Below are 24,899 nucleotides of genomic sequence, written 5' to 3' on the forward strand. Positions count from 1 at the left end.
AACGATCAAACACACGAGACCTATTTTTACCTGACCCAATCACCTTGGCAGGGTCCATTTTCTGGAGAGATCTCCATATTAACCCCTACTCCCAGCCACCCCCAAAGAGCCTTATGGGAAGGAAGGGGACAAAGACTCGTGGATTGAGGAGCAGGTGGGGCACAGGAAGAAGGCTTGTGATATCTGCCTAGAGCCTCCAGAGTCCCACCCTCTGGGGCAGGGGAGAGCTTCCCTGAGGGGAGACGCAACGGAAGGGTGGGAAGAGGTGCAGATAAATAACACTGAGTTTAGCTCTTTTTCCAGCGGTTGTTTTCTGGATGTTTCATTGACGTGTCCTAGCTCCTCAGTTAGATTGTAAATTCCTTGAGTGCGAGGACTAAGTTCATGCTGTAAATCTTTAATATCCTACAGCGTTTAGCACAGTGCTTCTCCTGCAGATGCTTAATCAGCATACTGTTGATTAATTAGAATCTGCTTTGGGGGGAAAACTGTGTATCCTTGCAACAATTACGGTACGAGGTTTATGTGAAAGTACTGTATGAATATTATAAAGCTTAAAATAATACTAGTACACTATGAGCCAAAGAGCTCCCCCACGTCCCGTCCCACCATGCCTTATAGGAGCCACCCCACCCCACCCTGAATGTCAGACAGAGATAGAACCCTGAGCTAGGGAGCCTGTCGTAACCACTGGAATTGAGCACAGCTTCCCCTGGAAACAGAGCCCAAAAGCTTCTTTCTCACTTAATTTTCCAAACACAGCGGTCAAGACAGAAACTGAAGACAAAACTGACACTCACCCCAACACACCTCCATTCTACCGCTGCTCTGCTCCCTAGAGCCAAAGCTCTCTCTCACTTCACCCTCCATGAGAACGTCCCTTTATGGCTGAATTCTAGAGTCTCACCAACAGTCCGAAACCAGCTTGTACTGCCTGCCCCCAGGGTTTGCAGCTCAGCTGGGCGGTGGTCTGGTCCTCCTCTTGCTCTTGGAACCTATGAGATCTGACTGCACATCTCAGGCTGGGCTTCACAGGGTCCTGACCCCTGGTGTGGCTCTTGGACCAGTCAGCCCTCTTGGACCAGTCAGCCTGGAACTTGGATAGTCAACGCCTTGCGGGGAATATGATACTGACTCTCACAACCCAAGCTCACATGAAACTGATTTAGTCTCAAAAGCCAATGGACTAGGTTTCAGTGAGGAACACTACCTCCCAGTGATGAGAAAAGGTACCATCTCTGATCCACACCTCCTACCTAGAGTAACATTCGGAAAGCAATGGAATGAATAAGGAATCAACTGGAAGGGAGTTGGCTGGTACTGAAGGATCCTTCTACCAGATCTTGTTGGTGCTAATGAGCACCCACCTCCCACACTGCGGCACACCTCTGGGGTGACCAGAATGGCCACATCCACCAGAAAGCATGGCTCTTCCCTGGGACAATAACTAGAGGCCCTATAAATTCTTAACTCATGGCCGTCTTCATCCAACACTTGATAAGCTGAGCTCTCCTTCCTTTTTTCTTAATCATTCCATTGAATTTTCAACACATCTTAGTTCTTTTCTAAATATAGAACCAATCATATATCCTGTACTGACAAATAAAGATCTTCAACTGACACCATGATGGCAGGGCTCCCAAGGCTTTGCTGGGAAGATGGGTCTCTTGCCCTTTCTTTGCACTGCCTTCCAGGTTTCATGTCTGCTGGACTTTGGGAGTTGGTGCTTCCTTCTCTCCACTCATGGCCTCCCTCGAGTGGATTCTGGCAGCCAGGTCTGCCCTGGGGTCTCTACTGATCGGACCGACAGAAACTTACCCGATCCCTTTGCTAGGTCTCATTGGCTGTTAGTGAGCATTGTGATGTGTTATCTTCCCTTCCTTTAACTGCACTGTCTTGGGGGGTAAATGCAGAGCAATTCTGTACACCCCACCTCTCTCCACCAAAGCCAGGCTTAGGGCCAGAGCTCTGGGCTGACTAGTCTGCCGTGCAGTCAGGTATACTGTCTGGCTCTGTGACAAGGCAAACGTGGTCTTCCTATTCCTGGTAGCAGAAAATTAACAATCAAACCATGACCTTTATACCATATTTATCAACCTTAGCAAAGGGAAATCTGGACTTTGAAAGCTGTTGGGCAGGCTTGATGGCCCGAAGAAGTTCAAAGAACAGCCTAGTCAATTGTGTCAAAGTTGATGGTGTTTTCCAGACCCATGACTAATACATTTTTATTCAATGTATTTTAAGTGGCTGTACTCAAATAGGCAATCAGACCTGGAAAATGATCTGCAGTTCTGATTCTGGAGCACCCAGGAAACTTTCCAGCTCAGTGAATTCTACACAAATAGAGACAGTTTTATGTGGTATAGGGCAGTGACTTTCAAACTTTTTGCCTCCCCAGTAAGAAATCCAAGTTAAATAGCAACCCAATACACAGACACACACACGCACACGCACCTGTACATAAGTAAAAGTTTTCTTGGAACAATACCGCCTTGGAGACAGATATACGTGAAAGAGATCAAGAAATATTGGGGCACCTGGGTGGCTTAGTCAGTTAAGCGTCTGACTTCGGCTCAGGTCATGATCTCACAGTTTGTGGGTTCGAGTCCCCTGCGTTGGGCTCTGTGCTGACAGCTAGCTCAGAGCCTGAAGCCTGTTTCGGATTCTGTGTGTGTGTCTCTCTCTCTGACCCTCTCCTGCTCACGCTGTCCTTCTCTCTCTCAGAAATAAATAAAAACATTAAAAAAATGTTTTTAAAGAAATATTACCAAGGAGGGGCACCTGGGCAGCTCAGTCAGTTAAGCATCTGACTCTTGATTTCGGCTCAGGTCATGATCTCACGTTTATCGGGTTCTGTTCTGACAGCATGGAGCCTGCTTGGGATTCTTTTTCCCTCTCTCTCTGCCCCTTTCCTTCTCATTCTCTCTCCATTTCAAAAATAAATAAATAGGGGAGCCTGGGTGGCTTAGTCGGTTAAGCATCCGACTTTCACTTAGGTCATGATCTCGCGGTTCGTGGGTTCGAGCCCCGCGTCGGGCTCTGTGCTGACTGCCAGCTCAGAGCCTGGAGCCTGTTTCAGAGTCTGTGTCTCCCTCTCTCTCTGACCCTCCCCTGCTCACGCTGTCTCTCTCTCTCCTAGAAATAAATAAAAATATTTTAAAAAAACAAAAACAAAACAAAAATAAATAAATGAAGAAAGAAAGGAAGGAGGAAAAGAAAGAAAAGAAAGAAAGAAAGAAAGAAAGAAAGAAAGAAAGAAAGAANACATATCCTCCAAATGATTCAAATGAGTAGCACAAAAATTCCTTTATGCTCCTGACTGTATTCAAGACATGCATGCATAAACTCCGAAGTGGTGGGATACGGGCTCCTTTACAGAAATACAACAGGCATTGGCACAAATATTCACCATCCCCTGCCTCCAAGTTACTGTTTTTTATTCCCCTTGACTAAAGAAGCTCACTTAAACTCCATCTTAAATGTCTCTCTTTCATAAAGCTTTTCCAGATCACCTGAACTAAAAATAACCTCTCCCTCCTCTGACTTGCCATGCCATTCTAGTTGAAATTATTTTATGGTACTTTTTCTGCTTTCTTTTTTTCCTCTCTGCAGTAGATATTAAAACCCTGACTTGGGAGCAGAGAGACAAATCAATGGAATGAAACAGAATCCAGAAATAGGCCCAAATACATATGGGAATAATGAAGAAATCAAGGCACGGGGGAATAACTCCAACAATGCTGAGATAACTGGCTAACCACTGGGGGGAAAAGTGAACCCGGACATCCATCTCACGTATCACATAAGAGCAAATATCATATGGTCCAAAGATTTAAATTTTTTTACTAATGTTTATTTATTTGAGAGAGCGAGAGAGCGAGAGAGTGCGCGAGCGGGGAAGGGGCAGTGAGAGAGGGAGACACAGAATCTAAAACAGACTCTAGGTTCTGAGCTGTCAGCACAGAGCCCGATGCAGGGCTCAAACCCACAAGCTGCAAGATCATGACCTGAGCTGAAGTCAGACACTCAACCAACTGAGCCACCCAGAGGCCCCCATATGGCCCAAAGATTAAAACACACACACACACAGGGGCGCCTGGGTGGCTTAGTCGGTTAAGCGTCCGACTTTCGCTTAGGTCATGATCTCGTGGTTCATGGGTTCAAGCCCCGCGTCGGGTTCTGTGCTGACTGCCAGCTCGGAGCCTGGAGCCTATTTCAGAGTCTGCATCTCCCTCTCTCTCTGACCCTCCCCCGCTCACGCTGTGTGTGTGTGTGTCTCTCTCTCTCTCTCTCCTAGAAATAAATAAAAATATTTAAAAAATAAATAAATAAAACACACACACACAAATATTGAATAGCTACATGAAAACATGAGTGAATTTTTAATACTGTTGGAGTAAGAAAGGCCTTTCTAAGAATGACATAAAACTCAGAAGAGAAAAGATAAAGCCGATTCCATAAAAATTTGAAACACCTAAATGACATTAAAAAGACATAAATTCAAAAGTCAAACTGAGAAAAATGTTTGCAACACATCACAGTCAAATGGCTAACTTCCTTTCAAAAGAATTTATAAGAATAAATAAAAAAACAAAGTAAACAACCTAATAAAAGTGGACAAGGGACATGAATAAGGAGTTTATGAAACAAGAAATACAAATACCTGGAAACATATGAAAATATATTCATCTTAATAAAGAAATGTAAATTAAAAAAATTTTTTTCATCTAGACTAGCAAAAATTAAACTGCTTGGTGAAACTATGTGCCGTGAGGTTGTGATAAAATGGACACTCGCACACGGAATTGCCCTTTAGGAAGGTTCCCTGAGACTGGAGAAGGGCAAGCTTTTCTGGAGGTCAACTGGCAATTTCTATCAAATGTCAAAGGCACATGCTCTTTGCTTATGACTTAACTATTTACCTGGGCTTAGTACAAGTTCTCTTAGCTATGTGGACAAAGACACTATTGCATCATCAGCTGTATTAGAGAAAAGCCAAAAACAACTAAAGCAGATTTCGGTAGGAAACCAACAAAGCATAGTTCAGACAGATAATGAAAGAAGAAACAAGAGGGGCGCCTGGGTGACGTCCGACTTTCGCTTAGGTCATGATCTCGCGGTTCGTGGGTTCGAGCCCCGCATCAGGCTCTGTGCTGACTGCCAGCTCAGAGCCTGGAGCCTATTTCGGAGTCTGCATCTCCCTCTCTCTCTGACCCTCCCCTGCTCATGCTGTCTCTCTCTCTCTCTCTCTCTCCTAGAAGTAAATAAAAATATTAAAAAAAAAAAGAAAGAAGAAACAAGAATGAAGTAGATCTATACTGCTCACTAGTCAAAGATCTCCAAAATATACCAACAAGTGAATGAGTGTGCACACACACACACACAAATAAGCGCACATAAAGAATGAACACTAAATAGGATATTTGCTCTGGTGAACAGTATTGTATCAATGTCAATGTCCTGGTCTTCATATTGTATTACAGATGTCACCTCTGTAAGATCTCATCATTGGGGGAAGTTGAAGGAAGTGTACCTGGGGACACTGTATACTACTTTTGAGTCAATAATAGCTTCAAAACAGAAGGCTTTAAAAAAAAAAAAATGAGCTGGTAGAGCACACGGTACCCCGGAAGGACAAACACACCCATCCCCTTCACTCCCGAGGGTTTGCTTGAAGCAAAAGGACAATAAATTCTTAAACTACCCCCATTTCCTTTGCAGAGATTAAAAGGAATACAGTTGTGTTCAAGAATTTGATCTAGCCCGACAAAGGAGAAAGCCCTCAGAAGTACACTGCCCTGTCCCTTGGCAAAGCTTGTGACAGGGTTTATTCTTTTCATACTATGGGCCCCTCACACAGTTCGAAAAGCAGAGCAAAAAAACTGAAACTGCTTTTGCATAATAATGTCCGACGTAATCTCCAGAGAGGGCAGGCTGGCACCTCTAGGGACATGGTTCTCTTTCTTAATGTCCTTTCCAACCAACACTCATCTCTAGAATATTGGCTTTCAAATGCCAAGCAGCGAAACTTAGGTTTTGGTAACAAAAGAGACTGCCAGTGAGTCCTCAGCAAAGCAAACGCCTGGTTGGAGTCAGGAGTCAGAAGGGTTGAGTTGGAGTAATACCTGTGAAAGGAGAAGGGAGGAGGCAGGATTGAGGAAGAGGAGGAGCTGTTAGACCGCATGCAGATCTGACAACGTTGCCAGCCAAAAGGAAGCTCTAAGGCAAAGATGGCCTGTTAGAGGAGCCTCGTGTTAGGCAGAAATGGGAAGGTCATTTTCTGGTTCCCAGAAATGGCTGGGACCAGCCTGAGAAGGAGTTAACTGTCAGCTGAAGGCTGACAGCTAATCAAGCTCCCAGCAGCCAGCACGAGTGCTTTCTACAAAGAGGATCTGAACTGTTTTCTGCACCTCCACTTCTCCACGGGGACTGTCCCTGTGGGAGAAGAGGGGGAAACCACAATTTCAAAACAGGGCTAGGAATCTGATCGTGTCCATAAGGGACCCAAGAGGAAATTCTATTATACATCCCTTTTGCGGGACCTGTCCCTTTCTTTATATTGTAATCCGCACTACCCACAAGTCCTCAGTGAATTCCTTGGTGCAATGGAATCATGAGAAATGAAGGATAAGGCAGCTGGGGAAGTGTGGCCTTCCCCATCTTGTCCCTGTCGCCATGCCAGCACCTTAGCATCTACATGGAAACCACAAGAAAGCTATAATCCTGGAGTTCCCAGAAGTCACCAGCAGCAGAGAGCCCTGAAGCCCAGGATGAAGCCAACTGCTACTTGCAAATAGACTAGGGAACACCCTCAACCATCGCCACCACCCGTTACCAAACACAGCAGCAGAAAGCAATCCTAGGCTTGAGGGAAAAAAAAAAAAACACAATGCCTGCCTTATAAGAACCTTTTGCCCACTGCTGCAGAGTCTCTGAAAAGGACCTGTACAGAGACTGCATGCATGAAACGAAATGGTATTCATGAACAACTGCCTAAATACAGAGCAATCGGGGACAAAAACTGAAAAACCAGAAATTGAATAAGCTATACAATAGAGTTATGAGATTCTAGATTAAGTCAATATCTCACAAAATTAATAAGCCATTGCATTTATACTTTTAGGGTTTTTTTCCTTAATGTAAGTTCTACATCCAACGTGGGGCTTGAACTTACAACTGTGAGATCAAGAGTCACAGGCTCTATCAAGCAAACCAGACGGCCCAAGACATTGCATTTAAATTGGCACAGTCCGGGGCGCCTGGGTGGCTCAGTCGGTTAAGCGTCCGACTTCGGCTCAGGTCATGATCTCACGTTTCTCCGGTTCGTGAGTTTGAGCCCCGCGTCGGGCTCTGTGCTGACAGCCAGCTCAGACACCCTGTTTCAGATTCTGTGTCTCCCTCTCTCTCTGACCCTCCCCTGTTCACGCTGTCTCTCTCTCTCAGAAATAAATAAAAAATTAAAAATAAATAAATAAATAGGCACAGACCAAGTCAGTCTCTGGCACCGACAGACACATTCATGGCTTTAGTTTGGGGGCTTGTTTTTTGCTTTACCTTTAAAAAAAAAAAAGGTAAATTAGTTGCCACATTTTTTTTTCCAATTTTTTTTTTTTAGTGTTTATTCTTGAGACAGAGAGAGACAGAACATGAGGTGGGGAGGGGCAGAGAGAGGAGACACAGAACCTAAAACACGCTCCAGGCTCTTAGCTGCCGGCAGAGCCAGATGTGGGGCTCAAACTCACAAACTGCGAGATCATGACCTGAGCTGAAGTTGGACTTTTAACTGACTGAGCCACCCAGGCGCCCCCAACTTTCAAAAATCAAATAATTCATAGTAAACCCAGATTTCTACCTTCTGTTTAAAAAAATCCCAAGATCTGGCAACAATGGCTGATATCTTCAGTGGCAAACACGGGTGGAACTGAGTGTGCCTCAGGTCTGCAAGTTACAAGTCAGCAGTGTTACGGGTTTTTTTTTTTACCTCAATACCCAGGATTCATCATCTCACTGCTTCAAAAAATGAAGAGGTGGACACAAAATGAGCAGTAGGCTAAAGTTTATCAAAGGAAAAGATTAGCAAGGAAGAATAGTAGGAAAGATGTCTTTAACGAGAAAGGACATTCGAAAGTGAATACCAGCTGACAATAGGCAAAGGTCTTTGTTTTATAAGGTTCTGATGGGCCCCTCCCCCCTCCCCTTCCCCCTTATTCCCTCTCAAGTTCTACCCTTACTGGCTGGATAACTCTAGGTGCTGGGTTGTCCATTCCTGATTGGCTCAACTCCATTGTATGAGGGGTGGTCTTTGGCCATACCCTTCCCAGTGGGTCACAGGTTTTCCAGTCTACTTAGTTTTAATCACTTTAATCAAGTCTTTTGTCAATCCCTAAAGGGAACCTGATTAGGTGGGGTCTGCTATATTCTTAAGAGGAACCATAAGCCTGAGGGGGTTTGCTGTTCAGACACTCCCAGCATTGTTCCAAAGTATGTGTTTTTCCCCACCCAGGGACCTCAGGTCCTAATCTTTCCCTCTCTGCCTACTGAATTCTACCTTTTCCTATTATAGCGGAACCCACCAATCTCTATGGGCTCCCAGCCACTGAGGCCAGGGTCTGTTGCCATTATTAATGAGTTTATGCCATCAACCAAGGTTTAAACCATTCTATGTACTATATACAAGGAGGTAAGACACCAGGTAAACTCACTTGAAAAACAAATCCATCAGATCTGGTCAAATCATTTTTAAGGTAATTTGACCTTGGCCATCAATTTAAAACATTTGACCCAAGGTACAAATGCATTTTGCACCAAACACAAAAAATATAGCCACCCGAGGTTGTATTATTTGAAACAGCAAACGACTGAAAGTGACTTAAATGTTCATCAGTAGGAGACTGGCTAAATAAATTATGGAATATCCACATAATGGAATACTGTACAGCTATTTTTAAAAGGGAGAGCGAGAATAAAGTAGATCTATTGTATACCACTCAGAACATTTTCTAAGAATGTATTTTAAGAAATGAAAGAAAGAAGGTAGAAAAAGGGAGAAAGGAAAGAAGCAAGTAATTTGAAGGACATCATGTATAGTGTTATTCCATTCACGGGAAACAGTTTTAGGGGAAAAATGCATGTAAATGGATAGAAACTTCTAGAAAGATACACAAGACCAGGAGCTATATGGGGAGCAGGCAAAAGAAGCACAGAGAAGTTACTTGTTTACTTTCCACTCTAAAACCTCTGTCTCTTTTTAAAATCATGAACATGTGTTATTTTTATAATTTAAAGACTAGATATTTAATGATTAAAACAACAGTGCACTGGTGCTGAAAGTAAAATGCCAACACAGAGGAAATTAATTTCTATGAAATCTGTCATTCCCCAACCAAGTCAGAAAAACGAAGCATAGCTATTCAACATACACAGTGGGTCGGCTTGTCATGACTCACTGACTTCACATATGGAGATAAAAATGCCTACCTTACCAGATTAGAAATGGTCGATAAAGTGTATAAAAAGCACCAAACACTTGCCACGCTTACTAAGTATTCAGTAAAGGTTGTTGTTATCCCACAGCCCTCCCCTGCTGCCCAGTTCTGACTGTGTCAGTGACCAATCAAAGATGATTGTTGCAAAATGCAAGATTTAAATTCCACCCCAGGTGAGGGCACCTGGGTGGCTTAGTCTGTTAAGCATCCAAGTTCAGCTCAGGTCATGATCTCACAGTTCAAGAGTTCCAGCTCTGCATCGGGCTCTCTGCTGACAGCTCAGAGTCTGGAGCCTGCTTTGGATTCTGTGTCTCTCCCTCACCCCGCCTCTCCCCTACTTGCACTCTGTCTATTCTGTCTTTCTCTCTCTCAAAAATAAATAAACGTTAAAAAATGTATCAAAAAAAAATTCCATCTCAGGTGAATGTCAGCCCTTGAGGAAGATCAGAGTATACTCCTCAATAATGAGGGCACTTCCTCAGGATCTACAGATGGTACTGAGGGAGTTTTAGAGTGATGGGAGGCTTGGAGCAGCTGACCAAGAAAGAATTCTTTTCGTACCTTTGGTACCAAAAAGGTGATTTATTAAAGCAAGGGGGACAGGACCCAAGCGCAGAAAGAGCCACACTGGGGTTGTGAAGAGTGACTGGCTATATACTATGGAGTTGGGGGTGGTAAAGGCAAAAGTGAGGCCTCTAGAAGGCCTTTCAAATGCTAAAGAAGACTCCTGAAATACTAGAGGCCTAGCTATTGTCAAGCTAAGATTGTTTTCCCTCTATCAAGACATTACTCTGTATTTGCCTCAAGTGTTTGTCAATGGGCTGCAGGCTGTAAGGAAATTTAGTTTTATTCTGCCATTTCCTTTTGTCTTTGTTCCCCACATCACTACTGGGGCTCCAGGAAGCTGAGTCTATTGATGAGGGAGCATAAGGCAGGCTGAAGGCAAAGTACAAGCTAGCATTCCGACCCCCTCCCCCCAACACACACCCCTCCAGATGGGATACACGTGACAATTCCTCAGGCACTCCTGGCTGCCCAAGAACAAAGGAAAGGACAGAAAACAGATGATTAAACTAGGAGTCTCTATCAGTTTACAAATATCTTAGGACAATTATTTAAAAAAAGGGGGGGCAATCTTATCAATAGCCTAAAGTCCAGGAACTCCCTACTGTCTTAATGTTAATGCTCTGCTAGAGGGAAAAACAACCTTAGCTTGACGACAGCTAGACCTCCATTAATCTGTGAGTCTTCAGCATATGAAAAGCTCTTTGGAGACGGTCCCTTTTGACTCTACCTCCCCCAAGTCTATTGTATATAACCAGTCATTCTTCACAACCCCAATGCAGCTGTTTCTGCCCGCAGGTCCTGTCCCCATGCTTTAATACACTCACCTTTTTTGTACCAGCGACGTCTCCAAGAATTTTTTCTTGGCCATCATTACCCCAAAACCCCATCAATAGGTCCTGGAGATTAGGCTATTGATGAAATCACTTTTTTCTTGTAATTTACTAAGGTATTTGTAAACTGATGGAGATTCCTGTCCTGTATGACTGTGATCTCTTATCAGTTAACCATTTGTTTTCTCCTTTCCTTTGTTCTTGGGCAGCCAGAGGTGCCTGAGGAATAGCACACAAATCCCACTGGGGATGGGGCCTCACTTTGCCCTCAGCTTGCCTTTTGCTCCCTCATCAGTACCACCTCCATACATACAAAAGCAATCCCATTGCCTATTAATGCTCCCCATTCAAAGAGACTCCTACACACGCATGTTTTTCCCCCAAAGATTTCCTACCCCCATCTCCAACAAATCAACTTGATGAAGAGTAGCAGCTGGAGACTCCCACACTCCTTACCTTTCCTCTACCCTTTTCTGTTCACAGATCCTCTCCCTAATCTCCCTGTGCTCTTCCAAAAGAAATGGTGCCAGAGGCCATATATCAACCCTGCCCAGACAAGGAGGGGTCATGTGATGTTCACCAAGTTGCCAGGCCAGAATTCTCCCCTTTCAGGACCCTTTGCTCTTTGAGGTATGGTCTCCCTCATCTTCTCCCCAACCTCAGCCCCTGCATCTGACTGCCCACCAATGAGCAGGAGGTGGAGAGAGATCAGATATGCCCTGAAGGCCTATCCCTTTGAACCCAAAGCCCTGAGAACCCCTGCTCCAATCTTCCTATATACCCCCCCCACACACACACAGGCCCACCGGTGGAGAGCACTGGGAAGGGTTCCCACAGTGCATTAGCTCTGAACAGGGGAGGAGGAAGAGGAGTGTCATGCTATCCAGCCTCTGTTGTCAATAATTCATGAGGTTCAGACTGAGGGGCACCAGTCGGAGAGTCAGTTTTCCCCGGATGCGGGGAAAATTAGACGTAAGCTCTCTTATCTCATCAGGATATGCTGAGTACCAAAGCTGAGTACTGCAGCTGCAGCTTCTTGGTTGAGGAATATACTATAAATCCAGTGCGTGCCTGATAGATCACTCACTACCCATACATCCCCTTCTGAATGCTGAAATCCGTTTTTAGCTTCTTTGCAGAACTACACATATACGATGCGAATCTCTAGCAAGCATGAATTCTATTAAACAGCGCTCCCCAGCATTTCACAGACCAGGATTCTCTCTCTGCGAATTGTAAAGACTGACACAGAGTTGCCAAACTGGTGATTTTACCAGCTAACAATATTTTTTTCAACCTAGCCATCTGCTTTCATCAACTTTTCTTAACAAAAAGACTGCCACACACACACCCCAAAAAGGAGCAAAATAAGGAACTATTAAATTAAATTAGCTTTATGAAACTCACTACATTGTCTTTACTCGTCTCAGTTTACCTTGAACGAGTGAAAACTTTGCCACAGATCAGCACCGCTTCTCAGCCTGGCCATTTTGGAGGCCACTGGGTTAAACCAATGCAGATACTAACACTTGGGTCTGTTGGGGCCTTTCTACAGTATCCCACAAGCCATACAGATTTATTAATTCTCCCAGACACCCAGAAGGGAGATCATTTCAGCCTGCTCAGCAGAAGTGTACAGTGAAGTCTTGGACACAGAATTTATAGCTAGAGAGGATTTTATTCATCATCTCCTCCAGCATCTTCTGTTTACAGATAAAGAGCCTGGCCTGTAGCAACAGTAATACTTACTCTACGGTGGCAAAAATTACTATGTGTTTAGTAGTTTCTAGTTTATAAAGTGCTTTTACATTCGATAAATATTTATTGAACTAGGATGGAGGCTAAGACTTGGGGACATGGTGATTACGGAGAACTGAGTACTCCTGAGTTTGTATTTCCACCACTGGCTGGGAGATCTTCTCACTTCTTGCTACCACTTAGGCCCTGTACAGTGGGACGGTCCTCTTGGGGTAGAGGGTATGAGAAGTCCTGTCCAGTCAGAATCTTCTTCCCTGCCTGCTGGTTACCATAGTGGATCAGAGTCCGCCCTCCAGGACTGTGAAGATGGAGGAGATCCTGAGCCAGTGTGAAGTGCCAGACCTAGCTACTCCTCCCCATCACATCTGTCTCCCAGGCTCTTCTACCCTCATCGGAGACCCTCACCTGGTGACTCTGCGAGGACCACAGGCTTCACTTCCATGGGCAATTTCAAAGCATTTGCCCTCTTCTGAGTTATCACATACGCAGACCCAGACTTTCTTGGAGTAGGAGGTCCATCTTGAAGTTCTGGGAGGGAAAAGCAATCAACTCAAAGCTCTCCCCATCACCCCGACAAATAAGAGGGTCAAGCAGATTGGGGGGGAGGGGCTTTGCCAAGGGCGGGTAAGTCTGTGGGTTCCCGCAAAAGAGCCGGCCCTAGAGGAAACCCTGACAGCCCTGGCAGACAGCACTGTTCTACTTCCGCCGAGGACGGCCGTGCGCCAGCAGGGGGCGCCAGCGGCCACAGCCGGCTCCTGGTGTGAGGAGCCCGTGTGGTGCAAGACTTGCGGTCCAGCCCCAGGGCTGGCGGGGAGGAGGGCCAGGCGGGGAGCAGGGAGAGGAACGGGGCAGAGAGGGGGGCGGANCAGCCATGCAGAAGGCCGTGCTGCTGCTGAACTGCTGCACGCGGGCGTGGAAGTCTGTGCGGATGGCCAGCTCAGGGATGGCACGCCGGGACCCGCTCGCCAATAAGGTGGCCCTAGTAACGGCCTCCACCGACGGGTGAGTGCCCGGGCCGGAGTCTCTGAGATCTTCCCCCACCGCTATCTGGAAACAAGTACTGTACTCTTGACCTTTGCTTTCCGGCCCGAGTCCTCGGGCCTCACTCCCGAGAAAAGTCTGCCCCAAAAGAAAAGAACCACGTGGTCGGCCTTGCAGCCTCACCGAATCCTCTTGCCTTGCCTCCACTCCTGCCAGTCTCCTGCCATTGCTGCCTCTGGCTCGACTGCGCCACCTCAGTACTGCCTCCATAAATCCAGGCTCCCAGTCACTCCGGGCTGCCCCAATCAAACGGCCCCACCTAGAGTCCGGGAAGACCAAACACCAGAAATCCTCGATAGTGCAGATTTCAAAAATCGTGTCCCTCCGCCTCCATCGCCTATGGAAATGTTCCAGACTCCCCGTTTGGTGCCCGTTACCTGAACGGGACAAAGACCCGTGTGTCCAGGTTTTTGTTTAGCTCAGTACATTTTGCCCTTTCCCAACCTGTTTCTCACCCACCACTCTTGTCTATCCCTGTTTCTCATCCCCATAGGACTTTGCTAGATGCCAGCAAATCCAAAATGCGATGTATGCGAAATGCTAATAGCCTACAACTGCAAAACGTGTAACCCTTACTCCCAGAGGAGTATTATAAAAAAATTTACGTTTTTTAGAGACCCATCCTTTCACATACACCCCAGAACATAATTGACGACAGAATTTTGAGATGATCCAGACTAGTAAGGAAGGTATCTGGAGGCCAGGGGAGATCTAATGAGACCCTCCAATCATGGAAGTGGCTGTTACTACACCCCTAGCTCATTTCTAACCTTTCAGTCTTTACAGGGTATGGGGACATCCTGTGGGGGTGCCTGTGGAAGGTCGTGTCAGTTCCTAGGAACATAGCCTGATCACCAAACCATAGGAAAAATAAATGAGTGCTAAAAAACATGCGAAGCCTGTCCATCTGTATGGTAATGGCTGTGTGGTTAGCCTTCTTACATATAAGGTAGACAGCAGGTCATACAGATGGAGAGCTGGAATTCAAACCCAGGCATTCTGACTCCAGAGCTCATCTCTCAACCATTCCCCCACTACTGGCATTGACCGCCATTACTCTCTGCCCGTAGGATCGGCTTCGCCATCGCCCGACGCCTGGCCCAGGACGGGGCCCACGTGGTGGTCAGCAGCCGGAAGCAGCAGAACGTGGACCGGGCAGTGGCGGCGCTGCAAGCGGAGGGGCTGAGCGTGGTGGGCACCGTGTGCCACGTGGGAAAGGCCGAGGACCGGGAGCGGCTGGTGGCCACGGTGAGTGGCAAGGGTATGGGCACAGAGCCAGGAGGTGACAGAAAGGAGCCAGTCTAAGCCTCCTTCCCTGCCTTCCTACACAACAGTGGCGTGATCCAGGCCCACATTATTGACTAAAACATAACCATGCATTAAGCACCAGTCCACCAGCACATTTTTGTGTGCCTTTCTATTACATCTCTGAGAATCATCCCATCCCAGTCAGAGAATCAAAAACCACTCTAATGCTTCAATCCTGCATCATCCCTTTGGTCCCCAGAAAACAAGCTGGTCCTGGTTCTCCAGTAGTTTCCAATCTAATTGGGCAGATGAGAAGGGTATATACAATCACAAAATAGATGTTTCCACCCATGGGCTAATAATCGATCCACCGTTCTTTAGTTTATAGATTCAAGTGCCTCCTCTAGGAGGAACCCCCACCATGTTTCAGCCACCTGCTGTGTGCCATTCACTTTGCTCAGAGCCTTCATGGGTTATCTGACAACAACCCAAGCAAGGCAAGGACTATTCTCCCTGTTTGGAACATTCAGAACTTCGTGCTCCGACATCCCAAGGTCCCACAGCCAGTTAGGAAGAGCTGTAAGTCACCGCAGACCTGCCAAGCTGACTGTAGACCACCAGGCATTTCTCCATTAGCATCAGGTCAGCCCTTTGGTGCACAGTTGGGACTTTAGTCTCAAAGAAAGTTTCTAAAGGGCCCCTGAGTGGCTCAGCCGATTAAGCGTAGGATCTTGGTATCAGCTCAGATCATGATCTCAGGCTCATGATCTCAGATCATGCCTCTGGCTCCTGGCTGACAGCACACAGAGTCTGCTTAGGATTCTCTCACTCTCCCTTCCTCTCTGCCCCTCTTGCTCACATGTGCTCTCTTTCTCTCAAAATAAATAAACAGACTTGGGGGGAAAAAAAGGAAAAAGAAAGAGTCTAAGCCAGTGTCAGAGTTGGTACTTGGCACCAGCCTCCCAGCTACCCAAGAAAATAGGAATATCTGGCAAACGAGGCCACTCTTCCCTCAGGCTCAGGGCACATGCTCTATTCCCTAGAGAAGGGAGAATCTACCCTAGATGGATAGTATAGAATTGTGTGAACAGATTAGAATGCTGGAAGAAATAACTTGATGATCTTAGATGAAGGGTACCTTAAACAATGTAAACCGTGGTATGATAGACAGTATAAAGTCATTCCATTTTTAAGGAACCATTTGGCAGATACTCGAGAGAGCCAAATGTGTGTCCAAGAGAGTCACCTTTCCTGGCATAGGCTGCTGGACAGAGACTGAAATTGGGACCTTGATCCCGAGGGGGAAGGGAGCCATCTAGGATCCTGGGCCAGTTGCTGACTGGCCATATGAAATGTGCATGGCAACTTCATGCCTAAATCCTGTCGGGGAAACAGCCTTTCACCCTGACCAGGTCCACTGAACCAGTCGTACAGCCCGGGCTCAGAGGGGGGCTTGAGCTAGACCTTGAGGAGGGGGCGAGACCAGACAGATGGAGTAGGGACAGGGTTCCAAATGACCCTGCAACATGAGCAGTCAGCCAAGGAGAGACTGAAAGGGAGAGGGAGCCCTGTGAATCCATAGCAGAGAGCACAGGCTCGGGAGTGCTAGTGGAAGGACAAAGGACAAGGCCTCCATAGCCTGTCAAAGGAGCTTGGATGTGCTTGGAGGAAATAAGAAGCCACGTGAGGTTTTAAGCAAGATGAAAATGGTTGTATTTTAAAAGGATAGTCTGGCACTGGTACGAGGATATATCAGAGTAGAAGAGACTCTGAGCTAAGGATGTTAGCAAGGAAGCTGTTTCTGTCGTTCAGGTCCAGAGCAGCAGCAGCGGGACCAGAAAGGATATGCCCAAGAGACATTTAGTGGGAACCAACCAAGATTTTTTTTTTTTCTTCCTAACCCAGTGTCAAGAAATGGGAAATAGTCAAGATGAGTCAAAAACAATTCTCAGGTAATTCTGTATGGCCAGTGTCAAGGCGGAGAACAGCAGGATAGGGTACTTATTAGCAATCTGAGATGGGATCTGCCTGTTAATAATTGTTATCCTGCAATGGGAAAAGCTGCTCCCTTAAGGATGGTTACTGTCCAGCAGCTTCCAAATCTGCACTGTGAAGTTTCTCAAAGGGGTGGGGAGCAGAAACCAGAACGGCTGCTTCTCTGTTTTTTTCCAAAAAATGTATCTATCAGAAAACAGCACCCAGCTCCTAAGCACTTTAGTATAGTGATCACACAATTTAGAGCAGGCTTATGAGACACCTGGGTAGTCATGGTGCCTTTCTCATTAATCTTCTGCGATTCTCTGTCTGTTCGGTCAAAACCTAGACTTCTCCCCTCCCCGAGCTGCTAGGCTCCCCACCCCCAACATCCCTTTCTAGCTTAGTCTGCACTTTGCTCATCCAAAGTCCATAGGCGAGACCTACACAGAGCCAAGGCAGGTGGCTGGGGCTTTGTGCTGGGACACCAAAAGTTACAGGGCACCAGACAGCATTAACACTGGTTTTAGAAGCTCAGGTGATTTTAAATTCTGTTGAATTTACATGTTGACAGCCCAAGTATTCCTTCAGCAGTGTGGAAGCAACTGAGCTTAGCACCTAGTTAGCAAGAATAATTAGTTAAAACGGGAGCTAGCAGATGGTACACATTGTTAATAACACCCCTCTGTGTGCCAAATCATGAAGCACAAAGTTGATTGAGGGCCCATTTAGTTAGTGCTGCTCGCCCAAGGCATCAGTATTGCCCGTTCTGGGCAAGTGCCTCCCCTGGTTTCAGAGTCACGTATTGTTGGCGGATTCTGTTTGGCCACTCGTTACTCTGGCACATTCCTTCGCCACCTACTTACAATTTATTAGCGAGGTGAGATGTTGCCTTTCTTGGCTTTCCCTGTTTAAATCTCAGTTTCTGCCTTGAATCTTCCATGCCTCCAAGCCCAAAAAAAAAAAAAGAGAAAAAGACATCATAACCTAGTGTGAAACTGCTTTAAGCCCAAGCTGGTGCCTTCCCCACCATGGCTCCTTCTGGGTAGCCAGTTTCATAGAGACCCCAACTCACTTTCAGAGGACGCTTATGAACTATCTCTGTGGTAGAAGGGAGGCCGACCCCAGATCTGTCCCCACTAACTAGCTTGGTGCCCTGAGCAGATCACTTGGCCTCTCCCAAAGCCCCAGGGAGCCGGCCTCCTGTTCCTGGCCAGCCCTCTTATGTCATTACTGAGAAATTCACTTCCCTAGACTTCAGTTCCATCGCCTTCACCATGAGGAATTGGGCTCTCTAAAGGCCCCTCCCAGGGTGACTTTCTGTTGGTCTGTTTAAAACCGTCTCTCCATTCAAGTAGGTGTGGACAGGTTGAGTTTGAGATAATGGTAACTCAGTCAAGAAGAACTGGACAGTACAGGCAGAGAAGGACAAATACCATATGTTTGCACGTATAGGAGGATTAGGAGGAACTTAATGGAGGACCANCTGGACAGTAAACTGGAGAAATGGAACTGGGACTGGGTGTGAAACAAGGAGGCATCTAGAAATGGATTTTGAGGTGTGACTGAAGAAGTCATGAGCATTGAGGAGCTCCCCAAAGGGAAAGTGTGAAGGGTAAAAGATCAGCAACAGCCCTAGAAGTGGAGGCAGGAAGAAAAGACTGCAAAAGAAACNCTGGACAGTAAACTGGAGAAATGGAGCTGGGACTGGGTGTGAAACGAGGAGGCATCTAGAAATGGATTTTGAGGTGTGACTGAAGAAGTCATGAGCATTGAGGAGCTCCCCAAAGGGAAAGTGTGAAGGGTAAAAGATCAGCAACAGCCCTAGAAGTGGAGGCAGGAAGAAAAGACTGCAAAAGAAACGAGACAACCTGAAACATTTAGCAGCAGAGCTTAGGGTAGCTTGGGAGAGAAATGTCTCAAGAAAAAGAGACATCATTTTAACATCATTTTGTTCCTAAGAAGGAATTCTTCATCAGCATGGATAAGTGCACCTCCCTTACTGACCTGCAGTCCTAATTCAGACCTTACTCTTCCTTCTAGGCTGTGAACCTCCATGGGGGCATTGACATCCTGGTCTCCAATGCCGCCGTCAACCCTTTCTTTGGAAACATAATGGACGTCACCGAGGAGATATGGGACAAGGTGAGGGGATTAAAGGAGCAGGGGACAGGCCTCAGAAAACAGCTAGAACAAACCCGGGCTGCTTTTAGAACTCATTTGTCAAGTGCAGTGTAAATGTGAGGAATCCTTGCGATTTGCACACACCTGGAGTGCACCTGGTAAAGGGCAAGTGGGGGGTGGCTTCCTCTATCCTTACCCTTCTTTCATTTCTGCTTCTCCCCAGTTTTGGGCTTCCATTTGCTCTTTTCTAGTCTTGTGCTTCATTCCCCAGCTCTCTCCCCCCACATGCTTATCCAGGCTCTTCCTGGTTTATTTCCAGCAGAGAGATGGCAACTGTATGCCAGCTAATACCCCTAAACTTACCCGCACCCCCATCCCCTTTTCAGCAGCTGAAAAAGAACGATTTCTCATTAGCCGGAAAACTTTAATAGCTGCTAGTTAAGTGAAATATCCATTCTGACGAAATGACCTAAGTTACCGCTTTATAACTTACAATCTTTGAAAAAGACCTGTGCCCTTTTCTTCTTAACTGCAATGTCAAGAAAATCTGAGATCCAGATGTCTAAATTCAAGTGTGGAATAATGGTTTTAATGTCAGCGTGTATAATTATATTTGTGATATATTTCACACACCTACAGTTTTTAATTATAAAGCCTTAATTAAAATATTTGTCTTTGTTTACTAAGGTTAATATTCGCACATGATTTGGAAATGCTAAATTTTTTATGATCGCCCATGGTTTTGCTTTTTCCTCTGATGTCATCAACAATTTCTCAACACTGAAGTTTAAGGATACTAAAATATTATAGTTTGTTTATCAGGGTTTCGCAGACATAAAGACCAAAGTGCCAAATGCTCTTCAGTGAGTCAGTTCCTGATTGATATTCTTTTAAGTCGAGAAACATCTTTCATGAGCAGTCTGAATAAAGACCACATGAAAATCAGTTTTAAACCAAGTAATTTTTCTTTTTAATTTGCATTTTTTTAAAATGTCACAGCACATCAAATATAAATTCAGTGGTTGATCCTTGATTAAACTCTGGATTTTTTTTTTTAAATAAGGACATGTGGGGAGACAATTGGGGAAATTTTATTATGGACAGCGTATTAGGTAAAGTCACTACTACCAATGTTAAATTTCTTGGTGTGATAATGGATGGTGGTATGTAAGAACGTCCTTATTTGGGAAAAAATGCTAAAGGTTTTACTGATAGAGCATTGTGATGGCTGTAACTTATCTTCAGTGGTTCAGGGGGAAAGAAACTATACAGATACACAGATAGGACAAATGGGGCAAAATGTGAACAATTGGTAAACCTAGGTAAAGGCTACCTTCTGGATATTCATTGTATTTCTATTTCAACTTTTCTGTAAGATTAAAATTTTCAAAATAAGAAGTCAGCATGGGGGGCATAGGAGGGGACTATCCCAGGAGTGCCTAGAACAATGTAAATGAGGGTCATGCATTTGTTTCAAAATACGGATGCAGGGTTTTGACTGTAGACTGTGCTCTGGCTCCTATAAAAGTGTCTCCTCCTGATCCCACTTTCCAATGCTTATCCAGCCAGATAGTCCATCCTGGAAGGCCAAAAGCATCTCACTCCTTAAGCTCAGAAGCCAGGGAAATGCTGGAACAATCCCAAGTGCCCCAGGTCAGACCACATTTTCTCTGAGCAGCATGGCCTGCTCTGGGGTAGGTCCAGTAAGCCAACGCAATTCCGAGTTCTCCCTGGTTGGAAGAAACACAGCAAATCCAGCTCAAATCCAAAGCAGCCCTGCTAATAGAAGCCAAATCATACCTGGCGGGTTAGGAAACAAGATGAACCAGGTTCCTTTCCTTCTCACCAGAACCTAAAGTGTCATTCTCTAGCTGAATTAGCTGGTGGAAGGTGCTTCTCCCTGGGCCTTGGCCTCTGCACTTGTAAGGCCCAATTAAACCATCTGAGATCTGCACCAGGCCCAACAGACAGTAAGTCCTCATCGCCCTGCCTTCTCCAGCTCTTCCCTCATGCTCTTTCTCCTTCTCTCTCCATTTCAGATTCTGGACATTAACTTGAAGGCCACAGCCCTCCTGACAAAGGCAGTGGTGCCAGAGATGGAGAAACGAGGGTACAAGACAGTTAGAGGGAGTGTGGATGTGATGGACCTCACATGGGCTAAGGGCCAGGGTTCCCGTTGGGAAGAGGGTCATTCTCTTCTTTTTCCAGAGGCGGCTCCGTGGTGATTGTGGCCTCCATAGGAGCCTACGTCCCGTTTCCTGTAAGATCCCCTTCTTTGCCACTCCCATCCCTCCCTACATCCTGCATGTGTCCACTCCCCCAGTCACCCTAATTAGCATGTGTCCCCTTTTGGAGTCACATCCCCAAGCCCCCTCCCACAAAATAGATGCCTTACCTCCACAAATCCTAACCTAGGGGAGGTGTAGCCACAAGAGTTTTCTAGCTGGGGACCCTCCCTTATGGGAGATGCCCTATTATCTACTGCCCTTGGTTCTGTCTTACGATAAGAACCAAGAATGAACTGGAAAAAAGACACTAATGCACCGTCTCCTTCCCCAGGGCCTGGGTCCCTACAATGTTAGTAAAACAGCCTTGCTAGGCCTCACCAAGAACCTGGCCAGAGAGCTGGTCCAAAGGAACATCAGGGTGAACTGTCTGGCACCGGGACTCATCAAGACTACCTTCAGCCATGTGGTGAGGACCCCGGGGACCCTGAGGGGCATCTTCCTAAATGGGGAAGCCCAGCACTTTCTGCCCCCATCCCTGCACTTTTTGACACCCCCCCCCAATACCAGCCATCTGTCCAGATCAGACCCCACATGCACTTTTCTTGAGGTGTGCGGTAGAGACAGGAATTCAGACTCTGCTCACACAGTTTCGTTTTTCCATAAGCAGATGAGAACCAGGGACACCCAGCAACAACCTCACTAGCACCTGACAAGAATGGAAGAGAGGAGGGTGGAGGGGAACGACTTGGAACTGAGGAGGGCTAGGAAGTACGTGGGGCTTTTCTCCAGCCTTCCTCTCAGCTGATGTGAGGGTGGCACTTTCTCCCCTCCCTGTCGCTCTGTCGGCTCTTCTGCCACATAAAGAGATGTCCCTTTTTCCTGCAGTTGTGGATGGACAAGGAAAGGGAAGAGAGCATAAAAGAAACCATGCAGATAAGAAGGTAAGGCTGTCACAGGGGAGGGTTAGGAAGAACAAAGACAAAAGGTCTGGTCCCTCGCACAGCCCACAGCTCGCTGTCTTTTGGTCCCACAGACAACAGGAGCATGCTCTCTTCTGTGGCAAACACAGACTTCCCAAGTGCATGAACACTGTGTCACCATGGTGGCATGTGCTAGGGGTCCACCTGCATTGCAAAAGCCAAACACAGAGGCGTCCAGGTTTCAGCAGAGCACCGTTCTGGGAGAAGCCCGGACTCTTCTCTCCACCTGGGTGTTACCTCCATCTCTGGGCATGCCTAGCATCCAGGGACCAAGACCAAGACCAAAACCCTGCTTTTTTAATTTCCCTTGAATAAAAAGCCATGTTTCCAGAGCTCAGGTTGATGATCCTACAATCCAAATAAGAGGAATGAAGAGCTTTACCAAGTCCCAAAACTCCCCTTGCTAAGAAAACTTACCTCTTCCCCACAGGGCTGGCCAAACCGTTCAGGCACCTTTATCTGGTTCCTTTTCCTCTAACGTCCCTGCCTCTCCCCAGCTTGTGGCTTCTGGAAACTCTGTTCTCTTTAGCTTCTCCATCTTGTCCCCTCAAGGACACATGCCAGCAAGGCCTACTCTTCACTGGTCCAGACATCCCAGACCCCCTCAGGTGCACCCAAAGCTGTTCTGATATCAGGCATGAGGTGCACACCTAGTTCACAACTCACTAACACGTCATGGCATTGTCATCCTGAAGGCCCGTGAATGTCTGCATCCATGCTTCTTGATCTTGGATGGGTGTTAGAATCAGCTGGGCACTTGTGAAACTACAAGTGCTCAGGCTCCACTCCCAGAGATTCTTTTTTAATTGGTTGAATATAGGACCTAGGCTTTTTTTTTTTTTTTTTTTTCTTGAGACGCCAGGGTGGGGAGGAAGTTAAACCTCCTAGATGATTACAGTGTGCAGCTATGATGGAGAACCACTAATCCAGGCCTTCTAGGTTTGAGGTACTCACTCTACCCCCACCTCTAGAGCATTCTACGGCTAGGTTAAGGTGTTCCCTAACTATGCAATCACTGATACAAGCACTGAGAATTAGCACATTCTCACAAAATGAACCTGACTTTAAGGAACAAAAACAGATTTCCTGAAAAAGTTGTCTGAATGGAAGCAATATAAATGGAATCATTTTAAACAATTTACTGTCTCGCAGACTACCTGACACTTGAATAGTATACACACATGTGAAACAAATAAAATAGCTGCTCACCGGTTTGTCAGTATGACTTTGGAATCCTGGTTCTCCAAAACACAAAGTGTCTCTGTATTATTTGAATATAATGTGTAGTGGTTTTTGCAGTGTGCGGTACTTATGCAGTATTTATTATGACAGCTTATCTTCACGGTAACCCTTTTTGATTGACAAGAAGCTTATACACTGGTCCTAATAAATCATCTGTTACTTTTTGATTAAGCAAATTCATTCCCTGTGGGCCAGGTCAGGGGGTCTGGCCTGTTTGATATTTACTCTCTTCCTTGTTTCTCCTTTTCCTCAGGATAGGCAAGCCAGATGAGTGTGCAGGCATCGTGTCTTTCCTGTGCTCTGAAGACGCCAGCTACATCACCGGGGAGACAGTGGTAGTGGGTGGAGGGACCCCATCCCGCCTCTGAGGACCTGGAGAGAACTCACCAGGGCAGAGATTGGGCTCCAACTCCTGAGTACTATTCCAGCACTCATCAGTTAGCCTTTCCCACCTCCAATACACTGTTCCCAACGTGTAATACACTGTTCACCTTACACCCTACCCCACCCTCAAAATCAATCCTGCCCTGTGAAAAGATCCAGCCTTCCCTCTGGTCAATGTGTGCTCTTATGAGGATTCCCTCTGTTGCTGTAGATGAAGACTTGCCCTGAGAACATAGGGCAGGCCTGCTGAGAAAGCGGAGTCTACCTTGGCAAAAACTAACATTTTTTTTTCCTGGGCATGGGGGAATTTGAGGGAGATGGGATTCAAGGGACCTGAGTGGAAAGAGCAGTTGGAAAAATCAACAACTTGTAAAGGGAGGTCCAAATAAAAAGCAGTTGGTTGTAATGCTTTGAGTCGGTGTGTTCATTTGTCTTTGTGGTAGCCAAGCAGAGATTCTGAGTGAACTACATCCCTGCATCCCCCTAATTCTCCTCCCTGTCGCCAGGACCTAAGCGTGATGCTCAGGGGTGGATGTGTCTGCAGAACTGCCAGCTGGAAGGAGGTGGCACGGGAACTCCCGGGTGATACTCTCGGCCTCACACCCGTGGGGATGGTGCCAAGGACGCTGCAGGGATCCCCGAGGCTGGGCAAGCTGGAGGAAGGATGAACACCCCCAGATCCGCTCCTGGCATCGCCCTTGGCCCTGAGTTCCCTTGCGGGTCAGCAAGTACGAGCTGGACGCATCCCGAGCAGTAGGGCAAAAGGGAGGGGCATTGCAAGGATGACTCGTGGAGGGGTACCCAGGCCCACAAACAAAAGAAATGGGTTCTGCTCACGGTGCCCGAAGAGTGGGTGGCATGGAAAGTGGACGCTACTCCTGCCCGGGAGACGGCCCGGACTCCCGGCGACACGCACAGGGCGTCGCACGCGGGAGCCGGCGGGAGGGGTGGGCGCGAGCTCGCGCGGGGTCTCACGCGGCTCGGAGGCCCGGCGCGCATGCTCAATCCTGCACCTCTCCGGGCGGGGCGGGAGACCCG

The 24,899-nt window shown here is 46.6% G+C and overlaps 1 protein-coding gene and 1 long non-coding RNA gene across 2 annotated transcripts in view; one reads left to right on the plus strand and one right to left on the minus strand.

Moving 5' to 3' along the window:
• The window catches only part of LOC144236743 (uncharacterized), a 174,002-nt gene extending 160,150 nt beyond the window's left edge, over window positions 1–13,852 (minus strand). The window contains exons 1-2 of the long non-coding RNA XR_013336637.1: window positions 13,805–13,852; window positions 13,046–13,168 (exon numbers count right to left, since the gene is read on the minus strand). This is a non-coding gene — a long non-coding RNA (uncharacterized LOC144236743). The remainder of the gene's footprint in view (window positions 1–13,045; window positions 13,169–13,804) is intronic.
• On the plus strand, window positions 13,505–24,267 carry LOC144236742 (dehydrogenase/reductase SDR family member 4). Its single transcript, XM_077770428.1, has 8 exons — window positions 13,505–13,642; window positions 14,752–14,929; window positions 18,947–19,048; window positions 21,067–21,137; window positions 21,236–21,287; window positions 21,587–21,721; window positions 22,141–22,196; window positions 23,731–24,267. Exons 1-8 carry the CDS (start codon window positions 13,512–13,514, stop codon window positions 23,843–23,845), a joined length of 840 nt encoding a protein of 279 aa, XP_077626554.1. The 5' UTR covers window positions 13,505–13,511; the 3' UTR covers window positions 23,846–24,267.
• Window positions 24,268–24,899: the final 632 nt, after the last annotated feature.

The sequence above is a fragment of the Crocuta crocuta genome, unplaced genomic scaffold (assembly GCF_008692635.1).
Source record: "Crocuta crocuta isolate KB4526 unplaced genomic scaffold, BGI_CrCroc_1.0 scaffold175, whole genome shotgun sequence".
In the NCBI taxonomy this organism is placed as follows: Eukaryota; Metazoa; Chordata; class Mammalia; order Carnivora; family Hyaenidae; genus Crocuta; species Crocuta crocuta.